The sequence below is a fragment of the Thamnophis elegans genome, chromosome Z, assembly GCF_009769535.1.
Source record: "Thamnophis elegans isolate rThaEle1 chromosome Z, rThaEle1.pri, whole genome shotgun sequence".
Lineage (NCBI taxonomy): Eukaryota > Metazoa > Chordata > Lepidosauria > Squamata > Colubridae > Thamnophis > Thamnophis elegans.
Window position 1 is genome coordinate 109,837,611 of NC_045558.1, and position 23,877 is coordinate 109,861,487.

At 33.9% G+C, this 23,877-nt stretch overlaps 4 protein-coding genes across 4 annotated transcripts; all 4 read left to right on the top strand.

The window, feature by feature from the left end:
- Nucleotides 1-361: 361 nt before the first annotated feature.
- LOC116521339 (olfactory receptor 6Y1-like) lies at nucleotides 362-1,285 on the top strand. The gene has a single exon (XM_032236024.1). It carries the CDS (start codon nucleotides 362-364, stop codon nucleotides 1,283-1,285), a length of 924 nt encoding a protein of 307 aa, XP_032091915.1.
- A 6,073-nt stretch (nucleotides 1,286-7,358) lies between these two features.
- Nucleotides 7,359-8,291, top strand: LOC116521340 (olfactory receptor 12-like). The gene has a single exon (XM_032236025.1). The coding sequence runs from the start codon at nucleotides 7,359-7,361 to the stop codon at nucleotides 8,289-8,291; it is 933 nt and encodes a 310-aa protein (XP_032091916.1).
- Nucleotides 8,292-14,357: 6,066 nt separating this feature from the next.
- LOC116521341 (olfactory receptor 12-like) lies at nucleotides 14,358-15,508 on the top strand. Its single transcript, XM_032236026.1, has 2 exons — nucleotides 14,358-15,273; nucleotides 15,474-15,508. The coding sequence occupies exons 1-2, from the start codon at nucleotides 14,358-14,360 to the stop codon at nucleotides 15,506-15,508; spliced, it is 951 nt and encodes a 316-aa protein (XP_032091917.1).
- Nucleotides 15,509-19,604: 4,096 nt separating this feature from the next.
- Nucleotides 19,605-20,543, top strand: LOC116522656 (olfactory receptor 12-like). Its single transcript, XM_032237668.1, has one exon. The coding sequence runs from the start codon at nucleotides 19,605-19,607 to the stop codon at nucleotides 20,541-20,543; it is 939 nt and encodes a 312-aa protein (XP_032093559.1).
- Nucleotides 20,544-23,877: the final 3,334 nt, after the last annotated feature.

Consider the following 23,877-nt stretch of genomic DNA (forward strand, 5'->3'; position numbering starts at 1 on the left):
AACAACAAATGTCTGATCTCATGAATATAAATAAGATGTTATAATTAATTTAAATATCACTGCTTTAAAAAAGTTGATGCCCTTGAATCTGGTACAATTCAGAATGCATATTTCAAGATTGCAACATAGGTTTTTGGGAATTCATTTTCAATCTGTAGGGAGAAATAAAATATTTTCACTGCCTTATTTTTCAGTCTTTATATTTTCAAACCTAATGGGTTATAGTAAAGAAGAATAAAGTAGATTTCTCGGGATAGATATTTTTTGTCCTGAACTTCCAAAATGGAAAAGGAATGTAAGGGCTCATAGGTTAATTGATGTTGCATTACACATTTCTCTCTCGTCCCAGACTTTATGCAGCATGGAAGAAGCCAACCAGACAAATGTCAGCTACTTCATCCTACTGGGATTCACTACCACTGCAGAGCTTCAGATTCTTCTCTTTGTCCTATTTCTCATTGCATACTTAATGATCCTCATGGAGAATTTGATAATCATCACAGTGATTTGGATCAATAATAATCTTCATAAACCCATGTACCTCTTTTTGTGTAACCTCTCCTTCCTTGAAATCTGGTACATCACAGTAATTGTTCCTAAAATGTTGGGAGATTTTCTATCACAAGACAAACGAATCTCCTTCCAAGGTTGTCTAACACAGCTATATTTTTTTGTTACCTTTGTTTGCAGTGAATATATTCTTCTAGCTGTGATGGCTTATGATCGGTACTTAGCTATATGCTATCCACTTCGTTACCCAGTCCTCATGAACAATAATTTCTGTGTTCAGCTTTCAGCAGGATGCTGGATATGTGGTTTACTCACCTCCATGGTCAAACTGAGCTTTATTGGCCGGCTGAAATACTGTAGCACTTACAAGATCAATCATTATTTCTGTGATATTTCACCCCTCCTGAATGTTTCTTGCACCGATTCTTCAATAGCTGAACTGGTAGACTTCATCTTGGCTCTAATGGTTATCATGGTTCCCCTCTGTATGGTTGTTACATCATACATCTATATCATTTCAACAGTTCTGAAGATTCCTTCAGCTCAGGGAAGAAAGAAGGCTTTTTCTACATGCAGTTCTCACCTTACAGTTGTTATACTCTTTTACTCCACCACACTCTTCACCTATGCACGGCCCAAAGCTATGTATGCCTACAACTCCAACAAACTTGTGTCAGTGCTCTACACTGTGATAGTTCCTCTTTTGAACCCTCTAATATATTGCCTCAGAAATAAAGAGATAAATTGTGCCTTGCGGAAGACATTTTTTCGCTAATACTTAGGCAAAGAAGTTACTTAGTGTAACTGAATACGTCTACAAATGTAAACAAAATTTCAGTAAGCATACCCCTGTGGTGGTTGTAACTGAATTTACCAAGCACTTCCATTTTATTTGTTTGCCCAGAAATTATTTCATGTGCTAATTTTGTTTTGAGAGGTTCACTGATATACTATTTTTTATTTTATTTTTAGAAATCACAATGAATACCCATGTAATACATACTAAAATTGCAAAATATTCAGTATATCATTCTTTATTTTGGTCAACTATCAATGTGAAATATATGGAATTATATCCAATCAAGAATAATAATTGAAAGTATAAACACTGACACTTCAAGCTTTTGTGTTATTGTTGTAGATCTTTAAATTCAGGTGTAGTAACTCTTTTGATTCCACCGAGCTATAAAATTTCAAATGAATAAATAAATGAATACATAACAAATAATAAATGAATGAATCATAATTAATAACAAATATAGGAATAACAAACAAATAAATAAGCCAAATTAACATCATAAGAAAAATATATAAAGTAATGTCTCGGTTGTAATTTCATGTGGTTTAAGTATACTATCTGGATCCAGAGCAGGATGGATCTAGATATCAGACATTGTCCTCTCTTATTCCTCTTTAAAATAAGCTATAAGATATTGTATCTTAAAAACTGGAAGAAATGAACAAACAGAATCTTAAAACAGAAATATTTCTTAACTTTGCAGTTACGAAACCTGCCTCCATTAGGTGCCGCAACTCTAGGGGATCTAATTAAAATGAGCAATTGCTACCTTTAAAGAGAGAAAATTATTGTGGAAAGATATAATAATGCTTATTTAATGATTGTTGATGGAGATAAATGGACTGTGTTGCTTTGAGTAATTTTCATCCATTTCAGCAGAATTTTCTGGTTATTTTTATGCAATTATGAGTAGAACATGTACAATGCCTTGAAGTAGTCTTCATATAAGATACAATTGTGCATCTTATTCTTCAGTTACTGAATAAGGTGAAAGATCATTCCTTTTGATGTTTCATACCAGAAAAAACCTGGTATTGTAGATGTTATTAGTGTAATATTTTTATTCTGTTAATTAGGCAATAGATTTTGATGTACAAAATTGTCTTTTATTGTTTTGAACTTTTGATCCTTGTGTTAAGAAACAGAACATTAAAAACATGTAATTAGGGCATGCTGCTGTTGCTGCTATTGCATATCTCATGTTCATAGGTAAAAATATAAATAACCTGATAAGTTTTTGGAGATGAGGAATGATGATATGAATAACACCCTGGAAAAAAAATGCCTACATATATTTGTTTCTGTATAAGAATGAAAACCACTTCTGAATTAATGTGAATAAAATAATATGGACTTTGACATGAAGGATAGACTTCCTTTCTTCCTTCTTTCTTCCTTCCCTCTCTTCTTTCTTCTCTCTCTTTCCTTCCCCCCTCTTTCTTCCTCTCACTGTTCCTCACCAGATAATGATGGAAAAATAGTTTTACTAACTTTCCTTCAGATAAATATGCATTTCTAGCTGATTCCTTCACTGTGAAATCTTTCCAAATCCTTAGTTTTATTGCACTCATTTTAAGGATGGGATATTTCAGTGGATAATGACAGACTTTTTAAGATTACATTGATATCGTAAATACCAGCACCATTCGTCTTAGAGGCTTCTTTGTTTAAATGGATTTCAAAATGGCGATTTCTCTCCGTTGGTGATGTACTTAGCCGGTTTTACCTTCCTGCAGACCGCTCCTTAACAAAATAATTTTTTTTTTTTTGGAAACAGAGGGGAGCGAAAGCGCTGTTTATTTGTTTAATTATAATGGCACCCAGGTCAAAATCGAAGCGTCTCTCTACAAATGTGCCTAAAGAATCTAAAGAATCTATACTGGAATCGCAGCCCTTGTCTCCTACGCCCTCTACTGGAGAATTTTTAACACAGGAATTTTTCTTTCAAATGCTTAATGATTTTAAACAAGAAATTAAGGAATTTGTATTGGAGCTATATGATGATCTAAAGTCTAAAATTGACCAAATAAAGGCGAATACGTTTGCAGCCGTGTCTGCCTTGTCAGATTATTCTGCTGAAATAGAGAATAAATTGGAAAGCTTGGAGGAGGCTAATTTTAATTTGACTACTAATATTCAAATATTACAACAAAAAATTAGAGACACTGAAGAACAGCTCGTGATGATAAATTTTAATAAGAAGGCATTCGCAATAAGAGTCAGAGGATTCCGCGAAAAGGAGCGAGAGAATTTGAAACAGACCTTTGTTGAAGCCTTCAGCCATGCGGTGGGAAGCCCGGGACTTAACTTTGATTGGCAGATTCGGAAAATCTATCGTCAGAACTCGTTGGTAGCGGAACAGCGACAGCTCCCGAGGGACATAATTATATATTTTTCCACAAAAGAATCCAGAAACGCGATTATGCAAAAGTTTCATAATAACAGTCTACGAGTTGATGACCAGGACTTGATTGTCTTCAAAGAAATACCTTTCCAGATGTTGAGAGCAAGAAGAGACTATGCTTTTTTAACTAAAGAGCTTAGAAATCAACAGATTCAATATAGATGGGAGGCCCCAGCCAGCATTACGGTCACATTTGAGAATCAAAGACTTCGTCTTAACTCTGTTTCCGAGGCTCGAGATTTCTATTACAAGACTTTGAAGGCGGGACTTCCTGATTCACTTGGAAAAGAGGAGAGACAAGCCGAAGGAGAAGGCAAGCAACAGACCATATGATTGCAAGATGGAGGGGGTAGCCTTTCCTCCCTCGGAGAAGCAGAAAAGCGGAGATCGAGGATTTAGACATTTTAAAACATTTGCCAAAGTTGTGGACTGAATGGGGGTTTGCGACCTCTCTCCGGTAGAAAAAGCGGAACTTATTGGTGGGGTGATACTGATTGTATATATGTAAAATGAATGCGGAATGATTTATGTTGTTTAAACTCTGTTAGAAGGGATTACTTTAAAACAGAAGGTAAACTGATTCTTGTTGAAAGTATTATTTGAATATGTGGAATGATCCATGCTATTCAATTTTTATTAGAAGGGAAAGTTTGGTCAAATTATTTCGAGTTAGATTTTAAATTAATGTCTGCATAAATTTGATAGTGGTAAATATCAGAGAAGCAAGGGATGAGGGTAAAATGCACGCGGAATGATTTACGTATATTGGTGGGGTGATATTGAATGTATATATGTAAAAGGATGCAAAATGATTTAGGTTGTTTAAATTCTGTTAGAAGGGAAAGCTGGACGAGATTATTTTTTAAAACAGAAGGTTAACTGATTTTTGTTGAAAGTATTATTTGAATATGGGGAATGATCCATGCTATTTAATTCCTATTAGAAGGGAAAGTTTGGTGAAATTATTTTGAGCTAGATCTTAAACTAATGTCTGCATAAATTTGATAGTGGTAAATATCAGACAAGCAAGGGATGAGGGTAAAATGCATGCGGAATGATTTACGTATATTGGTGGGGTGATATTGAATGTATATATGTAAAAGGATGCAAAATGATTTATGTTGTCTAAATTCTGTTAGAAGGGAAAGCTGGACGAGATTATTTTTTAAAACAGAAGGTTAACTGATTCTTGCTGAAAGTATTATCTGAATATGGGGAATGATCCATGATATTTAATTTTTATTAGAAGGGAAAGTTTGGTGAAATTATTTTGAGCTAGATCTTAAACTAATGTCTGCATAAATTTGATAGTGGTAAATATCAGACAAGCAAGGGATGAGGGTAAAATGCATGCGGAATGATTTACGTATATTGGTGGGGTGATATTGAATGTATATATGTAAAAGGATGCAAAATGATTTATGTTGTCTAAATTCTGTTAGAAGGGAAAGCTGGACGAGATTATTTTTTAAAACAGAAGGTTAACTGATTCTTGCTGAAAGTATTATCTGAATATGGGGAATGATCCATGATATTTAATTTTTATTAGAAGGGAAAGTTTGGTGAAATTATTTTGAGCTAGATCTTAAACTAATGTCTGCATAAATTTGATAGTGGTAAATATCAGACAAGCAAGGGATGAGGGCAAAATGTATGCGGAATGATTTACGTTGTTTAAATCCTATTAGAAGGCAAAGCCGGTCGGGAAGGTAAAGGAAGAGGAACGGGAGAGTCTACAGGAGGTTGGGGTAAATAACAAAGAAGTAAGAGACGAGAATAAAATATAGATAGAATGACTTACATTATTTAAGCATAGATAAAGATGGGGGGCTGAGCTCAACACAAAGGGTTTTTTTTTCTTTTTCCTTTTTCTTTTTTCTTTTTTCTTTTTTCTTTTTTCTTTTCTTTCTTTTTTCTTGTTTTTCTTTTCTTTAATATATTACTTTTATTTTTAATCCATATGAATATAAGATACTTTAGATAGAAGGCAGTGCCAGGTGTGGGCCCTGGGAAGTCAGGAGGATTAGGGATGGGGATTTATGGGGGGTGGGTGGGTGGGTGTTAACATAGTCTCAATAAGAACAAGAACGCACTTATATACGGTTGTTGTTTTTTTCTTTTTTTTTCTCTTTTCTTTCTTTATATTTTTTTTCCTTGGTTTATTTTACTTTTTATCAGATTAAACAACACTTGAACAAAGGCATACACCAAGGAGGGAGGTAGAGGGAAAGAAGAGGGAGGAGTAAGGAAGGAGTAAGGGGAATGTAAGGAGGGCGTGTTGGGAGTAAGGGGAGAAGGAAGGTTTGAGGGGAAAGGGAAGTAGGAGGGGAGTGTTAGAGGGAGAAAGGAAAGTTGGAGGGGGTAGATGGGGTGTATGGAGGATGGAAGTGTCAGGTGGGGTTGTGAATGATGAGTTGTGTTTTCTTTTTTATTTTGTTTTATTTTATTTTTTTTATTTTTTTTACTTTTTCTTATAGCAAATACCCTGTATATAAGTGATTGTAAAATGGAATGTGAAAATGAATAAAATATATTTAAATAAAAAAAAAATTACATTGATGGCATTTCTTTCCTATCAAATGTATGAATAAGCTGAATGGAGTGCCACAGAAAAGTGTGAGTCAACATTTCTTTACACTCCCTTAGTGTATTTATTTTTGCAAATATTTATTTATTCAAAATAATTACAAATAATAATTATTTGTTACTTGCTAATGATGGAGAGTTTTTTATATCTCACAGACTTAACATTTTTCAGTGTAAGTTTCAGTATGGGGAAGGAGAGATGGCATTAGATTTCAATAACAGAATGCAACAGAACACAAAAAGAAATGGTTAATAATTTCTATATAGTAGCCCCACATTTTTATAATACTTTGGAAATAATGAGATTTAAGAAATTTTCATAAAAACCTCAGTTTTTAGGTTTGTTTTCTGTATTTATATGTATGAATGTAGTTTGTGATTGGAATGTATTATATCTGGCTATAAGAAAAATAAATTGGAATTTTTCAAGTTCAAAACTGAAACATAAAGTATATCATATAAATTGATCTGACTATTAATTTTAAAACATTTGGGGAATGAATCTTATGGTGAAGTAAAAACAAAGACATTACAGTACTTACTATATAAAGGAAAGCAAATATACCAGGAAATTCTCAGCTAAACACATAACTGATTTTAGTTTAGTATGGTTGTATCCAAAATATTTAAATGTAATAACTGAATTTTAAATTAAATATTCAAACTGGAATGTTCTTACTCAATACATGATGCATTGTACAAACACATAAGAAAAGGCTCTATCTTTTTGCCTTCAGGACTAAAGTTATTTATGAACTTGTATTTTAAAAGTTTATTTCTTGCTATCTGAAGAAATCCATGATGTCAATCTCAGCAATGATTATAATTAAAGCTGATTTATTTTTTCAGGGTTGAATGATGTCAAACAAGATAGCATTCATCCACTATTCAAATATAAATAAGATAGGCTTAAAGTGGACTGCACTGGGAAGTGGGCAAAACATTTATGAACGTTGATCTGATAACTTATTGTCATTTGTGTCCGACTATGTAAAAGCCAATGTTGCATTATTACTCATTATGTTTTTATCCCACATGTTCCATTTTTCAGAGAACAAAATGGGAAACCACTCCAAAATCACACAATTTGTTTTGGAAGGATTTTCAGGTCCCCAAGAGCTACAGCTGGGTTTGTTTTTTCTTTTCATGCTGCTGTACATCGTAACATTGATATGGAATATTGGAATGATCACTATTATTATTCTTGATCCTCAGCTCCAAAGTCCTATGTACTTTTTCCTGAAGAATTTATCTTTCTTGGATATCTGCTATTCCACTGTTATAACTCCCAGAGCCATGGTGAGCTTTGCAACAGGGCAGAAAGGTATTTTCTATAATGCATGTGCCATACAAATGTTCTTTTTCTCTCTTTTTGGAACAACTGAATGTTTTATCCTAGCTGTGATGGCATATGACCGATTTACTGCTATCTGCAATCCCCTGCTTTACAACATCATCATGTCCAGAAAAACCTGTGTACTTCAAATAGCTGCTTGCTATTTCTTTGGCTTCATCAACTGTTGCACACAGACAAGCCTTACTTTCAGCTTATCCTATTGTGAACCCAGGGAAATTAACCAGTTCTTCTGTGATGTCCCAGCTGTAATGAAAGCAGCCTGCTCAGACACTTTTGTAAATGAGATTGTGCTTCTAGCATTGTGTGGGTTTATCATAGTGATAACATCCACTATAGTTTTGATTTCCTATGTCTATATTGTGGCCACAATTCTCCACATGGCTTCTGCAGAGAGGAGACACAAAGCTTTCTCAACCTGCGCTTCCCATATCATGGCTGTTACTTTGTTCTTTGGAACAGCTTTCTTCATGTATGGTCAGCCTGGAGCAATGGCCTCTCCAAATCAAGGCAAAGTTGTTTCTATTTTTTATACAGTTGTAATTCCTATGTTGAATCCATTAATCTACAGCCTAAGGAACAAGGAGGTCAAATATGCATTGGGAAGACAGCTAAAAAAGGTGACTTTCTTCAAATGAGTACCAACCCTTATAAAAATATAAAGATAAAAATGATTATAAATACATTTAGCTTGAAGCATTCTTAAACTGAACGTACAATAAAGAAATTTTTCTTATATGTGTAAAGGACAAATAGATTTAAAAAACAAAAACAAAACAAAACAAAACATGGAACTTTGTTTATATAGGACAATGTTAACAAAAGTCTTCTATATGCAGAGGTGAAAAGACTTACATATATTCACAGTGTAGGAATGGGGGTTGGTGAAGAAGATAAAATTGACTGCTTTGATAAAAAGAAAAACAATCATTTGGTGTTGTTTCTATTTGGAAACTACTCCATAACTATGTTTGAAATTAAATGAAATTTTAATCTTGAATTTCAGTTAATAAACTTGTTTGTGATGATGTAAACAGTGTTTGTTATTCTGTAGTTCAAAAGATCACTGATTTTTAGGATTTCATCTGTATCAAAAAAAGTCAGAAGTTACTTTTAAAAATATTTTTCTCTTTGTTTGCCTTCCCCAATTTTACTTTTTCCCTACCTCTTCCTCTTTCTTTTTTTAGATTCTATTTTTATTTGCATATAAATATGTATATATGTATGTATGTATGTTTTGAAAAAAATGTATAGTGGTATGAAAAAGTTATAATTTATAAATCAAAATTTAGGAAATGGATATCATGCCCCATTATTTAATGATGCAAATCAATTTTATATAGATCTATATATAAAATTGATAGTATATACATTTATAATACATTTACTTTTTACAATAAAGTTTTTAATCTGTTAAGGAATAGTCTGATGGGGAAAGTAAAAACACCTACCACTGCAAAATTTACTGTCATTAAAAATACAGAATTTTTACTCCCACAAGTATGTAAGAATTATAATATATTCATATTTATTGATAACAAAATGGCTTAATATGGAATATTAGTAGAAAATAGGATAGTGTACCTTGAGACCTATTTTTGTTCCTTCATTTTTTATTTAATGTGTGAAGAAACACATCCATTAACTCAATTATAGTAAGTGTAGATTTTGTCCTAGAACTAGATATATTTATCACATTCACAAACTAAGAGGCTGGATATCATTACCCACTTCGTTTGCCTATATTTAAGCATATATAACTTTTAAAGAAGAAAAGGGATCCATGATGAATGTTTTCCATCATTATAACTCTTTGTTTCCTAGTTAAGGGTCAGTAATATAGAAACTATATTACTATTCCTAGTTAAGGGTCAGTAATATAGAAACTTTTATAAATATGGTGATGCTTAGAATGTAAAATTTTCAGTCATCTGCATCATGTTACAGACAGGTACTATGTGCATGCATAGATCAACAACAATAACAGTAGTTGGGAATATAAATCATTTATAAAAGAACAGCCATGCATAAAAATAGCAGAACATTTATTTAGACTCTTTCACAAATAGAGTACCCAATTCTGTCTGTGAAAGGTTATAAACTTATAGATTTCAAGGAATTCTTTAGTACCCTAAGAGTATCCAATCTACTTTGTTTTATTATCAAAACTATAAGTTATAAACATAAACCATGTTCATTTTTTTCTGATGTTCTTTCTTCATTCAAAAAAAATCTGTAAGGGTTTTTCAGTCAGCAATAAATGTAGATATTGCCTTTTTTCTATTTAAAAATGTCACTTTGGCCAACTCAGTAAGTTCTACCATTATACCAATCATGCCTTCATTGAGGGTAATGCTGAATCTTTGTGTATAAACAATCTCTTTGTGCATAAATAATCTCATGTCAAAACAAAGTTTCATGTTTTTTCCAACTTTTTTTCTTTACTCACAAAACATTTTTTTATTTCAATCGTATATTGATTTTTATTTTTTAAACTATAGTATATGTTTTTGAGGCTATACTTTTCTAGCTTTTTTAGATGTCAATCAAATGATATGTTTTCATAAAAATGCATTTATACAATTAAAAAAAATATCAGGTGGTGTACACCAACAGTATATCATCTTATATTGTTTCTTTAAATTTATAATATAACATATATTTCAATCCTTATAGCCACATATTTTCCTGTTGTTCCTTCTGTCTATTACAACTGAAGTTTTTACCTTACTTTATCATTCATTATTTTACTTGCTCTTGTTCTACTTCCAATTTCAATAAAAGTTTATATATTTAATGATTCAGTCTTAGAATGTTTAAAACCATAAATTCTTTCGTCTACTTTAAATATTTTCAAAAATCCTAAATGAGAGAAATGTTTATAATTATATCCATTCTGCCACCAATTCATTGCTTTCTTTTGCTACAATCTTTCTACTTCTATTTGCACATGGAGTGCAGTGATTAGAGTGCAGTACTGCAGGCTACTTAAGCTGATTGCTAGCTTAGTTCAGCAGTTCAAATCTCACTGGCTCAAGGTTGACTCAGCTTTCCATCCTTCTGAGGTGGGTAAAATGAGGAGCCAAATTGTTGGGGGCAATATGTTGACTGTAAATTACATAGAGAGGGCTGTAAAAGCACTAGGAATTAAAATATAAGTGTAAGTGCTATTACTATTGCTGATTTTTGTATTTTATTGCATTTTACATTTTTTTCTCTTCTGCTTTCTCCAGCTACTACAATGTCCACTATACAGACTTCTTTTGTGTTTCTTCTTGACAATTATTAATCTGGAGTGTTGTGTGGCAGGTGTTTGCCTGTTAGAACTCTAATGTCCCATAGCAATTTAGCTTCCTCATTTTTTATTATTTTGTCTATTTTGAGACCCACCAGTTATTGCTTATAGACCAGGGGTGTCAAATTCAATGCCATTGAGGGCCACATCAGGGTTGTGTTTGACCTCAGGGAGGTGAGTGGGTGTGGCCAGGGTGGAGATGACCAACTTGACATCCTGCAGTCCTCAGCCAGTGAAAATGGAGCCCAGAAGCTCCGTGCACAGCCCTCCCAAACTTCATTTTCGTCCCACTGTGTACTGTACTGTATATTGTTGAAATGACAATAAAACCTACTTGACGACTTGACTTGATTTTCACTAGCTATTTCCAGGGCAGCACCATGGGCCAGATTTAAGCACCCCACAGAATGGATTCGGCCCGCAGACCTTGAGTTTGACACCCCTGTTGCAGACTATTATGGCTAGATTGAGATATATTAGTAAATGCTTAATAAAATAAAAAACTTGTTTTATATTTTAATCAAGGTGCTTTTGCAACATGCTTGTGTGAAACATAACAAGATCAATAGCAGTAATGATAATAACAAAAATGAAAACAATAAGCAGTTGGGTCCAAATGCAATAATATATTAATAATATTTAATAATATTAAAGAAATACTAATTATGAATTCAAAAAGATTTTTCCAATTACTCTAATGGAAATAATGGGATTTTGTTGTTTGAACCTAATAGCATGGATACTCCAGGAAGCACTTTGAAAGAATCAGTAGTTTTTTGTGAGTCTGTTATTAAGAGTGCTAGTTTTGGAAAGTTAAAAATAGAAGCCATATTTAAAATTTTGTGAAGTATATACATGAAGCAGCCATTAGGATTAGCCAACAAATAATTTTCATTTAGATTTGTATAATTTATAAGTAGATTAAACTCAAGGGATCATGTCTAATATTGGGCCTCAGGTGTAATTGTTCATAAATGGGTTATATTTGAACCCAGAAAAGAATAAAAAAAAGATTGGCATAATACATTTGCTTCATAGACTGATGAAGTAATCATGTTAAATAAGAAAAGCAACATTGCAAGCTTGTTCTATTTCCAGTTCTGAAAGGTGAGTAAAAATACTGAAGCTGAAAATTTATCTTAAGAAAGTGAGAGGAGTTTCTAGATGAGTTTATTTAGTTCAGTAATTCAATATCCAAAATGTGTGCAAAAAGCTTTTTGTGCATTTCAAAAGCTTTTCATTTCAGATGCAGGACTTTAACATTGGAATTAATGTATTAATTGAGTTTATATCCTCGCTGTTTACATTGTAACTCAAATGCTTTACAACCAAAATGTATAAAACAGGAAATACCTTTTCAATAAATTAAAAGATGACATCAATAAGTTTAGCAGAAATTCACCACAGGAGTAAAATAACTAATAAAATTAAATTCAATAGTTATTGAAAATAAACAGCAGCAGCAATGGCAACAAGAACAAATCCAGCAAAGATACAGTGAGGTTGGTTTTCTCTATAATAACAGACAGTTCAGGTCCTGTTTCACTAAATTAGCAGCAAAAGAAAATGTTAGGATGGCAATTGTGTGCATTTTTTTCTGCTAACTTCCCAATTTTGGTGACTATGACTTGATGACTAAATTTTTAGACAGCAGTTGAGACAGTGTTTGCTTCCATAACTGATTGCAGTTTTTCAAACTTCTGCTAAAGTAGCTACCATAAAACTGACTAAAATTAACTATAAAGCTAACTTGCAAAGCTAACAGCATTACAACAGTGTAGCAAAATCAATTTATGCATACAGAATAATAAAGAAATGATATAGGTAGAGATGGTTTTGGGTGTAGTTTATTAAACAAGCAAATAACAGCAATGTTTGAGTATTTTACAAATATTGCAGCACTATATGAGTTAAATTAACAATATTTTTAAAAAGTTCATGTTTAAACTAGGAATAAATTTTGGAAAAGGGAATTTGTATCATAAATTAAATAATTCAAGAAAAATTGACCATATAAGTGGTTTAAAATGCCAAGCATAAAACATGCCATAACAAATCACAAGATTTTTGGGTCCCCACCCCTTTGGTTTGTGTGATATAATTTGCATGTATTCATATGAGATTTCTCTTTGACACTGCTGACACATATCAATGACCATGAATACTAATAGCTAATACTAATTTCATTTTTGCACCATTTCTTACTATCAGCTGCATTGATAATAGGAGTGAGGAAGGAAGGAAGGAAGGAAGGAAGGAAGGAAGGAAGGAAGGAAGGAAGGAAGGAAGGAGTCCATAAGTAATTACATCATTCAATACATTCTGACAAATAAGATTTTTGCTCTCACTAGAAACTGGAATTTATGTTCTATAGCTAGAGAGTAGGAAATGTTCTAGTTCATGGCAATATGTGATATATAAATGTCTATAAAAGACTACAGAACTCTTATTTATACTGTTATTATCGTTACAATTACAGCATGTGAAATCACAGCTTTTAGTTTTTTTAGCTAGGTTGGATTTCATACATAACAAATTCTTCCCCCAAAACTAGGATATCTATGTGGATTCAAGCAATGCAATTTTTTTTGTAATTCAGGTACATAGCTTTTTGGAATTGAATTATAGTTGGTCAAACAATGAATTTAGATTGGATTTAACATTTTTATCCACTTACTCAGTCCTTCCTAAGGACCTGGGATTGATAGAAGTTGTTTTATCATGTTAAAGGTATTATTTCAAAAGGTAAGCTGTTACAAACAAAAACCTGAAACAGTTTATAACCTGTGATGTTACCTTTAATATTTTTAAAGTTTTGAACTTCAACACAGTACAAAATAATTTTATTTATTTTTAAATACTATATGTCCCTTCTAACCACATTGACAGTTATATTTTTGCTTTCTAAGAAAAAAAAAGGATTAATTCTTTTTGCTTCCCCATACTGGAAGCATTTTTTTTTTTAGTATTTGATAAAGAAATCCATTTATCTATATAACACTTTTAATGTCAAGTTTAATTTCAGATTTGTATTCATTCTTGTTCCATATCTTTATTAGGTTTCTATACTGTTCAACTCCAGAAGACTGAATGGTTTGGATGCCACCAAAACATTAACAGGATATGTTCCTGATTGATGGCTCTCTTCTCTTATCAGTTTTCAGATTCTTATACATTATGCGCTATAATGGCAGTAATATTAGTATTAATTAATATGTATCTTTTTCAGGTTTCTGCTTGCAGAATTTCACAAACAGCTTTTATTTCACATGCATGCTAATAATGACCTCTTCAGACTTTCACATGTAGTACAAAGGCAATTGTCTACTAGAACACTAATTTTTAACTTTCACAAAAATATCGGTAGATGACTGTTCATCCTGAGAAGACCTCTAACAATAAATAAAAAATGAAAAATCATACTGCAGTGACAGAATTTATATTATTTGGCTTTAACAATCGACCAATGGTGCGCATATCTCTTTTCTTTCTCTTTTTAGTAATATACATCATCACCCTAGTGGGGAACATGGGCCTCATCATAATTACAACTGTTGATGCCCAACTTCGTAGCCCTATGTATTTCTTCCTTAAAAACCTGTCTTTTTTAGATATTTGCTACTCTTCTGTCATCACTCCAAAAGCTATGTTTAGTTTTATAACTGGAAATAAGACCATTTCTTACAGTGGTTGTGCAACTCAGATGTTCTTCTTTTCATTGTTTGGAACCACAGAGGCCTTTTTCTTGGCTGTAATGGCATATGACCGATTCATTGCCATCTGCAGTCCATTGCTGTATCATGTCATCATGTCAAAGAAAAGGTGTGCTTGCCTTCTATCCATCTCTTACTTTTTTGGCTGTATCAACTGCTGCATACAGACTGGTTTTACATTCAAATTGTCATTTTGTGACTCACTTGTAATTGACCACTTCTTTTGTGATGTCCCAGCTGTCATGAAGATCTCCTGCTCAGTCACTTTTATGAATGAACTAGTGCTGTTTTCAGTGTGTGGCTTTATCATTGTGACCACAGCTATAGTAGTCCTAGTATCCTATGTTTGTATTATTAGTACTATAATAAATATACCATCTGTCAAAGGAAAACAAAAAGCTTTCTCAACTTGTACATCCCATTTGATGGCAGTCAGCTTATTTTTTGGGACAGTTTTTTTTATGTATGCACAACCTGGTGCTTTGTCTTCCCCCAGTCAAGGAAAAGTTGCATCACTATTTTATACAGTTGTCATCCCAATGTTAAACCCCATAATCTACAGTTTGAGAAACAGAGAGGTTAAAGAAGCTCTGACCCGACAATTAAGGAAAATTGATACCTAGCTTCTAATGTATCTTTGTTAACATTTGAATTGCTGTTGAAGTTTATGTATGGAACTATTTCATTTCATTTATTAGATGCTGAATTTTCTGAAATAATTATTACACAGAAACACACATACACCTCAAATATGTATTTTAATAAAACTTTATTCTGAGTTTCATTCAAAAGAAGTAAGTCTGGTAGATTTCAAAGGTTGTTTTCAGTTTGTGTGGATTGGGAGTGAGAAGTATGACCTGGAATCCCTGCTTTGAGTTATGCTATATATGCCCTTTCTTTGTACCTGGAGTTTGCTTGGGTCTGAATGGGGAGAAATATGATGAAACTGAACCTTGGCAAGATAGAGTAGTTTGGGATTAGGGACTCTTTGGTTTTTAAAGAATTGCTATATTTGGTCATGTATGGGATCACACTGCCCCAGAACTGCCTGGTGATTTGATGATTCTCCTGAGCTTACAACTGCTGCTTAAGGAACAACTGGCAGTCATGGCCAGGAGGGCCTTTGCACAAATTTGAGTTGTGTACCATTTCCAGATTCCTACAGAGTTGATCAAATGGTTGGCTTGAAGGCACATTTTGTCACCATGGGAGTAGGGGATATATGGGCTTTTGTATTATGAATTTTTAATTTTCTAAACTTCTCCAAGTCATTGTGTTTGGAAGCAATATAAATTTGTTTAATAAATAAATAAAACAAATGCCTAATAAATACTCATGGAAAGGTATAGAAAGCACTGGAGTATAAAAGAGACATATTCTGGTAAGGGGAAGAATAAAAATCAGAAGATTAACCTGACTGGATAGGACGATTAAAAGAAAAAAATGTAAAGGAATGGACTAAAGAAACAAACAAATAAAAGTACATTGTAAATAAGAATGAAGTAAAAGTGAGAAAGAACAAAACTTTTTTTTTCCTGTAAATTCTTCCCAGGTAGGATTTCATTTGCTCACAAGGAAAATGGAATGTTTTGGGAGGACCAAAGAAACTGTATTTTTGGCACAGAGAGAGATGCTAAAATACCATTTCACAGTGCTGTATAGCCTTCTGTAAGTGGTTTACAGACTCTGCATATTGCTCCTAATAATCTGGGTCCTCATTTTACTGACCTCAGGAGGATGGAAGGCTGAGTCAACCTTGAACCGGTGTTGGCTCTCATCAGTCAGCAGAATTAGCCTGCAATACTGCATTCTAACCACTGCACCACAACAGCTCTAAAATTTTCACCACCAAGAAAATTACCCACTGAATCAACAGTTTTACAGCAGCGGAATTAATAATGATTACATTAAGGCATGGGGTTTACAACCTTGAGTATTTTTAAAATACTTTTTAAAAACATAATATAAAAGGATCAGAAAATAATCATGCTGCTATGACTATTCTTGATATTGCTGTAAAAATTGGGTGAAATAAGCCCAGCATGTTTTGAGGTGAAATTTCTGAAACTTAGCAAGGCATTGATTGATTGACTGATGGATGGATGGATTCATTCATGTCATCAAGTCAGTGCTGATTTTCTGCAACCCCAATAGACCTTTTTCAAGATTATCTAACTCCAAATTTACCTTTGGATTTCATAATGATATATCCATTGCCACTGTAATTGAAATCACTCAGCTTTGAGTGTGAATGTTCTCTTTCCACTCCCAGCATTATAGACATTTCAAGAGAGCTAGATTTTCTTACAATTAGTCTAAAATATGAGTACTTGTAGCTTTTATTTTAAATGCATTATTGTTCCTCTGAGAATAAAACTTTCAAATTTATTTTCAAAGGGGTTTGCTATAGGTCAGACTAAGAAAGAAATATGGGTGTTTTAGGATGTTTTGGGAGATATAATATATAGCATAGAATAATAGAGATTGAAGAGGTCTTGGAAGTCTTCTAGTCCAATCCCTTGCTCAAGTAGAAGATTCTATACCATTTTGAACAAATGGTTGTCCAATCTCTTTTTGAAAGCTTCCTATAATAGATCAAGATTAACTGATGGACTCACTGATCATTCACTGACTAACTGACTCACTGCTTTCAAGTCAGTGCTGACTTTTTACAGTCATTTTTTTTTAAGATTAGCAATTCCCAGTTTGACTCTTCAGGTCTTCCAATGATATATCCATAGCAACTATAATATTTGCTTTCTAATGAATTCTTTCTTCTGGAATTTAGTAGACTGAACAAAAAGAGACCAAAAATTACATTTTCTTTAATGCTTATAAAAAGATATTGGACATCTTTTTAAAATTATGATAGCAGCTAGATATACCCATCTGAAGTTGCACGTCATGCACTACACATACTTTTTTTAGATAGCTGGTAGAAATGAATGTAATAATACTATGGAGAATAAACTATTCCCCTGCTATATAATATTTCTATGATAAATCCTTGCTAAATGTATGATAGTGCTGGATTTGCAGTTTGCCTGTATTGTGGTAAGTTGATCTCATTTTTGTAGCTCTACCTAAGCATATCCTTCTCTGTGTTGTTCTAATTGTAGCATATGTGCTGCCAAAGAAAGCACCATATAAGTATCTGGCCTGTTGGTTTATATGTTGTACTAGAATCTGATTGATTTCCAACCACAAACAAGCTTTCTCTTTTTTTAGAGTATGAGAGCAAAATAGCTCCTAAATATAATGTAAAAATAGAGAAATTGATCTAAAAAAAATAACACCATTAAAATTGATTTAGGGTGACTTAAGAATAGTGATATTTTAAGAACTTAAAAATCATTCTTTCAACAATTTATGGTACATATGTGTGTAAATAAACCTTTATAATTTAATATCTTGTTTTCAACTTCAAAATCTATAACAATGATAATAACAATAATAACAATAACAACAACAACCATAACAATAAGAGGAAGAAAACAATTGTCGTACTAATCGTTATAGGAACCATTGAAGTAATATCTAAAACATTGCTTAGATACATGGAAATTTTGAACTTATTAGACTTGAATATTCTGTTTTTTTCAAAAACCACCTTACTTGGAACTGCCTATATACTCAGACATTACCTTAACAGCTCTTAGGTCCTTGGTTAGAACTTGAAATGTTAAGTTTTTACCAGTCTCATACTGTGAATCAAATTGAAGATTAAATCTTAAATAATAATAGTAGCAGTTGTTCTAGTAAACTAGCAGCTGTGACTTCTTACTGTTTTATACATAATCATAATAATTATAACAATACAATAATAAATATAATAGTTTTTATTATGGTGAGTGATCAACATCAAATTTCCATGACAAAATGGATAGGTGATTAAATTGTCATCTTCTTAACAGTCAACATCATTTCTGTCAGAGCTGTAGTTATTTTCAGCCTCTTGGATGTTTTGATTTTTAGAAACAGTATTAAAACCCTTAATTTTGTTTTGCTGTTAGACATTATAGTTTGTGTCTGTGTTGACAGGCAGCAGAATTACTGGTTTTTTCAATATTTAATGGGGTTGTCTTGGTACCTTTGCAGAAAAGTTATTCAAAAAATAATAAGTAAATTGAAATGGAATGGAGTGGAGTGGAGTGGAGTGGAATGGAGTAGAGTAGAGTAGAGCAGAGCAGAGCAGAGCAGAGCAGAGCAGAGCAGAGCAGAACAGAACAGAACAGAACAGAATAGAATAGAATAAAAAAAGTGTGATTGTTCATGCAAAGAATTTTCTCTGGTGCATAAGTTTTCAGTGTACATGCAAACAACAAATAATGAAATCATATAATGTAACCAACAGGAGAAGGTAGTAGAAAAGATGAGAATAATAATAATAATACAGCTATTATAAAAATATTTTAAAATACACAATATTCTAAAAGAAAGAAGCACGGTTAAAATTTGGATAAAATACCATATTTTCATAGAATTGTTTGGGGGTGGGTGGGGAGTTGTTTGTTTTAAATAAGTATTGAATTAATGGATCAGGGAAAGGATATTAAGTTTATATAATTGCACTTAAAGAGATTTTTTCATAATAGACATTGCAATGAAATAATAAAAAAAACCATAAGGTGACTATACCAGCCAAATGAGATCTTGACAATATATATTTAAGACGTTATGTAGCTTCAAACAATAAATGTTAGGAAAGGATGGGTATGTATTTATGTTTAAGTAAACAATGTAAGCACAATTAACTTAAAATGCAATCTCTTTGAATGTCCCATGCCAAAATGAGCATTTATAGAAATTCACACTGATTCTGAATTTAACTCTTTTTTAAGATGCTTATCAATTTGAGTTTGTGTAATTTTTGCTAATTCCTCTGGGAAATTGGAAGCATGGTATGATGTTTGTTATGTGTCTTTTTATTTTAGGTACATATCATGGAGAATTGTAGCATAGTTACTGAGTTCATTCTGGTGGGTTTCAGAGACCAACCGAAGTTGGAAATAACATTTTTTATTATTTTTCTGATATTATACATCACCACTGTGATTGGAAATGGTGGTATGATCACAATCATAAATGTTGATCCTCAGCTTCATACACCAATGTATTACTTCATCAGGAATCTATCCTTCCTGGACCTCTGTTACTCTTCTGCCATTGCTCCAAAAGCTCTAGCAAATTTCTTTGAGAAAAAAAATGTCATTTCATATGAGGGCTGTGTGGCCCAGTTGATGTTCTTCACCATTTTTGTTACCACAGAAGGTTTTCTTTTAGCTGTCATGGCCTATGACCGCTTCATTGCCATTTGCTATCCTCTCCTTTATCCATTAAAGATGTCAATGACTTCTTGTCATCGTTTGCTGGCATCTTCTTACATATGTGGTTGTGCCAATGGTGTGATACAGACTACTGTTTCTTTCCATCTCAGATTTTGCAATCATAGCAAGATCAACCATTTCTTCTGTGATGTCCCTGCTGTCATGAATGCTGCTATGACAAATACATATATCAATGAAGCTGTGATGTTCTCTCTCTGCAATGTTATCATTGCCATTACTACAGGAGTTATATTCACTTCCTATGCTTATATACTTTCTACCATTCTCAAGATGCGTTCAGCAGATGGCAGGCAGAAAGCTTTTTCTACCTGTGCATCTCACATAACAGCTGTAGTCATCTTTTATGGGACTGTTTTCTTCATTTATGCTCAACCAGCATCCATATCTTCCCCTTTACAGAGTAAAATTGTGTCAGTATTCTACACTTTAGTTATCCCAATGTTGAATCCCCTCATCTATAGTCTCAGAAACAAAGATGTCAAAAAAGCTCTGAGAAGGACTTTAGGGAGAAGAAGTTTTGTTTTCATGAGTTGATGTAAACTGATCAAGCTCTTTAGCTTTGAAACTCTCTAGCTTCACTTTTTATGTGACTTTTGGGAAGAGAAATTAAGAACATTGTCTGTTGTGATGGAATCTAGATAAGTAACTTTTCAACAATTGTTCAAGTGTTCTCTGCATATCAATGAGATAGTAAAAGCTGTATTAGTTATTTGGACATTGAAAATTGTCTTTGGTTTTTTCAGACATGTGGTATCTGTTTCTTTTTTCTCATATTTTAATAAAAAGAAAGTATTATTTTCCCCTGTGTATTGCTTTAGAAAATAACTTTATTATTTTGTACATATTTTCTTGTTCATTGTATTTGCAAAGAAATATTTGTTCTATAATCAAACAGGAATTTCTCTCTGGAATTGTAATGAAATATAACATGGTTCAGAATGTCAAATTCAAGACCACATTTTGCATTCTGTAATAGTGAATTAGAGTATGTTTATTTCTTGTAATCATGGTGCTTTAAAGCAAGGTTCTAGAGCACACAGAATGACATCTTTATGACATTTTTCTTTTTCCCTTAATTTAGTGATTCAACATTGTCACTCAGATCATGACTAATGTGATTTCAATCACCTCCTCTACACACGTTCTGCAGAAACATAATGTTTTATATATAGTCATCAGAATGGGTAGTACAATTCTACAGGATAGTCTTTAGCTGTTTGTCTCTCAGGCTCTTTCACCTGGAGATATCCTGCTTAACAGACTCCTCTTCTTTGAATTCCTGACATAATTGGAACATTACCATTTGGTCTATTAAAGTGACACTATGAAAGAAAATAAGGTGTAGTGGTGTGTATTACTTTCATGTAGATAGATGATAAAAATAGATGATAGATGTTAAATGATAGATAGATAGATGATAGATAGATAGATAGATAGATAGATAGATAGATAGATAGATAGATAGATAGATAGATAGATAGATAGATAGATAGGCAGGCAGGCAGGCAGGCAGGCAGGCAGGCAGGCAGGCAGGCAGACCAGTGATGTGCAGTCAGATGAGGCAGGGGATGCACAGCCTCACCACTCCCATCATGAAAAGAAAAAAAAATGTAAAAGGAAAGAGGCGAGTGCTGAGGTGAGGCTAGCTATCTGCTACCTCACAGTGGATGTCTCTGCTTAACTGTTTAAAAAAGCCTCTAAAAAAGCTCCCTCTACTATGAGGCAGGAGAACTGTGTGCTTTATCTAATCTGACTTTTTAGGTGTTTTATGATTGCTCTAGCAGAGCTAAGCAAGGGTTAAAAGCCTAAAAAGTACAGAGGTAGGTGAGGCATGCAGTTCTCCTGCCTCATAGTAGAGGGTGCTGGTTCTTCCTTTGATTCAGTGGCAGCAGAGTAAGTGATGAGTCCAGTATAGTTATTGGTCTCTTCCCTTCCAACTCTGTCATTCTGTTTAAAGCTGCAGTGTTGCACCCGCTCTTCCTCCTCTCTTTCTCCGTTTCTGATGCCCCCCCCATCTCCACCTCACGCTCCCTCTTTTCCTTTAGATTTCCTTTTTTTCTTCTTTAATAAATACAATGCCAGTTGCCATTTGGATTCAGTCTTCTCTGTTGAATTAATCTTGCATGAATTGCAAAAAGAGGAAGATTGGGGGGGGATGAGAGCCTACCAAAGCTTCCAACAAATAGGTGGGTTAGGTGGGGGAGAGGACAAAATGCCTGAGCTCCACCACAGGTGAAAGAAAGTGCTTTCCGCTAGTGAGGTTTCCCTGTGGCCCAGGGCAAGCTGCAATGGTGGATTGGCTCAGATCTGGTGCTTCTTGGTGGGCTGGAAGGTGAAGGGAAAAGAAAGTCTTTTGCCATGCTGGGAAATGGCATGGCAAAAGAAGCAGCTGGCGAGGTAGCCAGTAGAGAGCCCGGGAGGAAAGGTGTGCATGTGGAAGAGAGGAATCTAAGGCGAAAGCAGCACGTGGCTCTCCCTGGACAAGTTTATTCGCCCCAAGTGCTTTTCTTCGGTTGCTGCATTTTGTTAGAAGTTACCCCCCACCCCTGCCTGCCGAAGCGTGAATGGCAATAGTGCTTTATTATCCGAGGTGGGCTAATAATAAAATCCAGTCATTTATGCTGAGCTAAGGCTTCACTTATTCCCTTTGAACTGCCTGAGGTTTCTTTGGTAACAGGTGGAGATGGCTGCTGCCCCCCCAAGCTCCAGGAGGAACATGTTTATTCTTCATTGTTTTCTATTTATATAGAAATAATAATATTAAATTAAATAATACCTGGGGTGCAAAGCAGGGTGGTTGAGCAGACCTGGACGTCAATTACAGTTACCTGCCATTGAGGGCTTTAAGCATACTGCTGAGGGATACACTGAGAGAAAGAGTAGGAATTCTTCCCCACCCCTTGCCTTTCATTCCTCCTCCTCCTCCTCCTCCTCCTCCTCCTCCTCCTCCTCCTCCTCCTCCTCCTCCTCCTCCTCCTCCTCCTCCTCCTCCTCCATTCTATTATGCAAAAATCCAGTGCAGGCAACATATATCAAATTATTAATTATTAATATTTAACTTGCCTTAAATATATTCCAAAACTTCCACCCAGGGTTATAGGGGATGATATATTTTCAATAGTGTATGCCATTCCCTGCTAAACTTTATTACTGATAGCTGTTCATTTCCAAGTGGGAACTGAAGTAGAATATTAATTCTCGCCATTTTCTATGCAACTGCAAAAAGATCAAAGATCAAAGATCAAAGTCCTCCCTTCATGATGATCATTTGTCGTGTTTTAATAGGAGACAGGTAGTCCTTCACCTATACCCACAATTGAACCTAAAATTTTATTTGAGCTGAGGTGGCGCAGTGGTTAGGGTGCAGTACTGCAGGCCACCTTAGCTGACTGTGATCTGCCGTTCAGCGGTTCAAATCTCACCGGCTCAAGGTCGACTCAATTTGCTAAAAAAAATTGTAAACCACTTAGAGAGGGCTGAAAGCCCTATGAAGCAGCATATAAGTCTAATAAATAAATAAACAAATAAAATAAATAAATAAATATTTTGCACAGTAAGACAGTTAAGTGAATTTTGCCCCACTCTATGACTTTTCTTATTGCAGTTGTTAAGTGAATCACTGCAGGTGTTAAGTTAGTAACATGGTTGTAAAGTGAATCTGGCTTCCTCCATTGACTTTGCCTGTCTACTGTCAGAAGGTTGCAAAATGTCAGATGGTTGCACAAAGTGATCACGTGACTCCAGGACACTGCAACCATCATAAATATGAACCAGTTGCCAAGCATTTGAATTTTGATCATGTGACCATGGGGATGCTGCAATGGTCATAAGTGAAAAATAATCTTAAGTCACTTTTTTCAGTGGTGTA

Bases quoted from the DNA above. Each gene is read 5' to 3' on its own strand.
- LOC116521340 (XM_032236025.1), top strand. From the start codon at position 7,359: ATGGGAAACCACTCCAAAATCACACAATTTGTTTTGGAAGGATTTTCA.
- LOC116521341 (XM_032236026.1), top strand. From the start codon at position 14,358: ATGAAAAATCATACTGCAGTGACAGAATTTATATTATTTGGCTTTAAC. The intron at 15,274-15,473 runs TTGATACCTAGC...CTGGTAGATTTC, and splicing joins GACCCGACAATTAAGGAAAA to AAAGGTTGTTTTCAGTTTGT.
- LOC116522656 (XM_032237668.1), top strand. From the start codon at position 19,605: ATGGAGAATTGTAGCATAGTTACTGAGTTCATTCTGGTGGGTTTCAGA.
- LOC116521339 (XM_032236024.1), top strand. From the start codon at position 362: ATGGAAGAAGCCAACCAGACAAATGTCAGCTACTTCATCCTACTGGGA.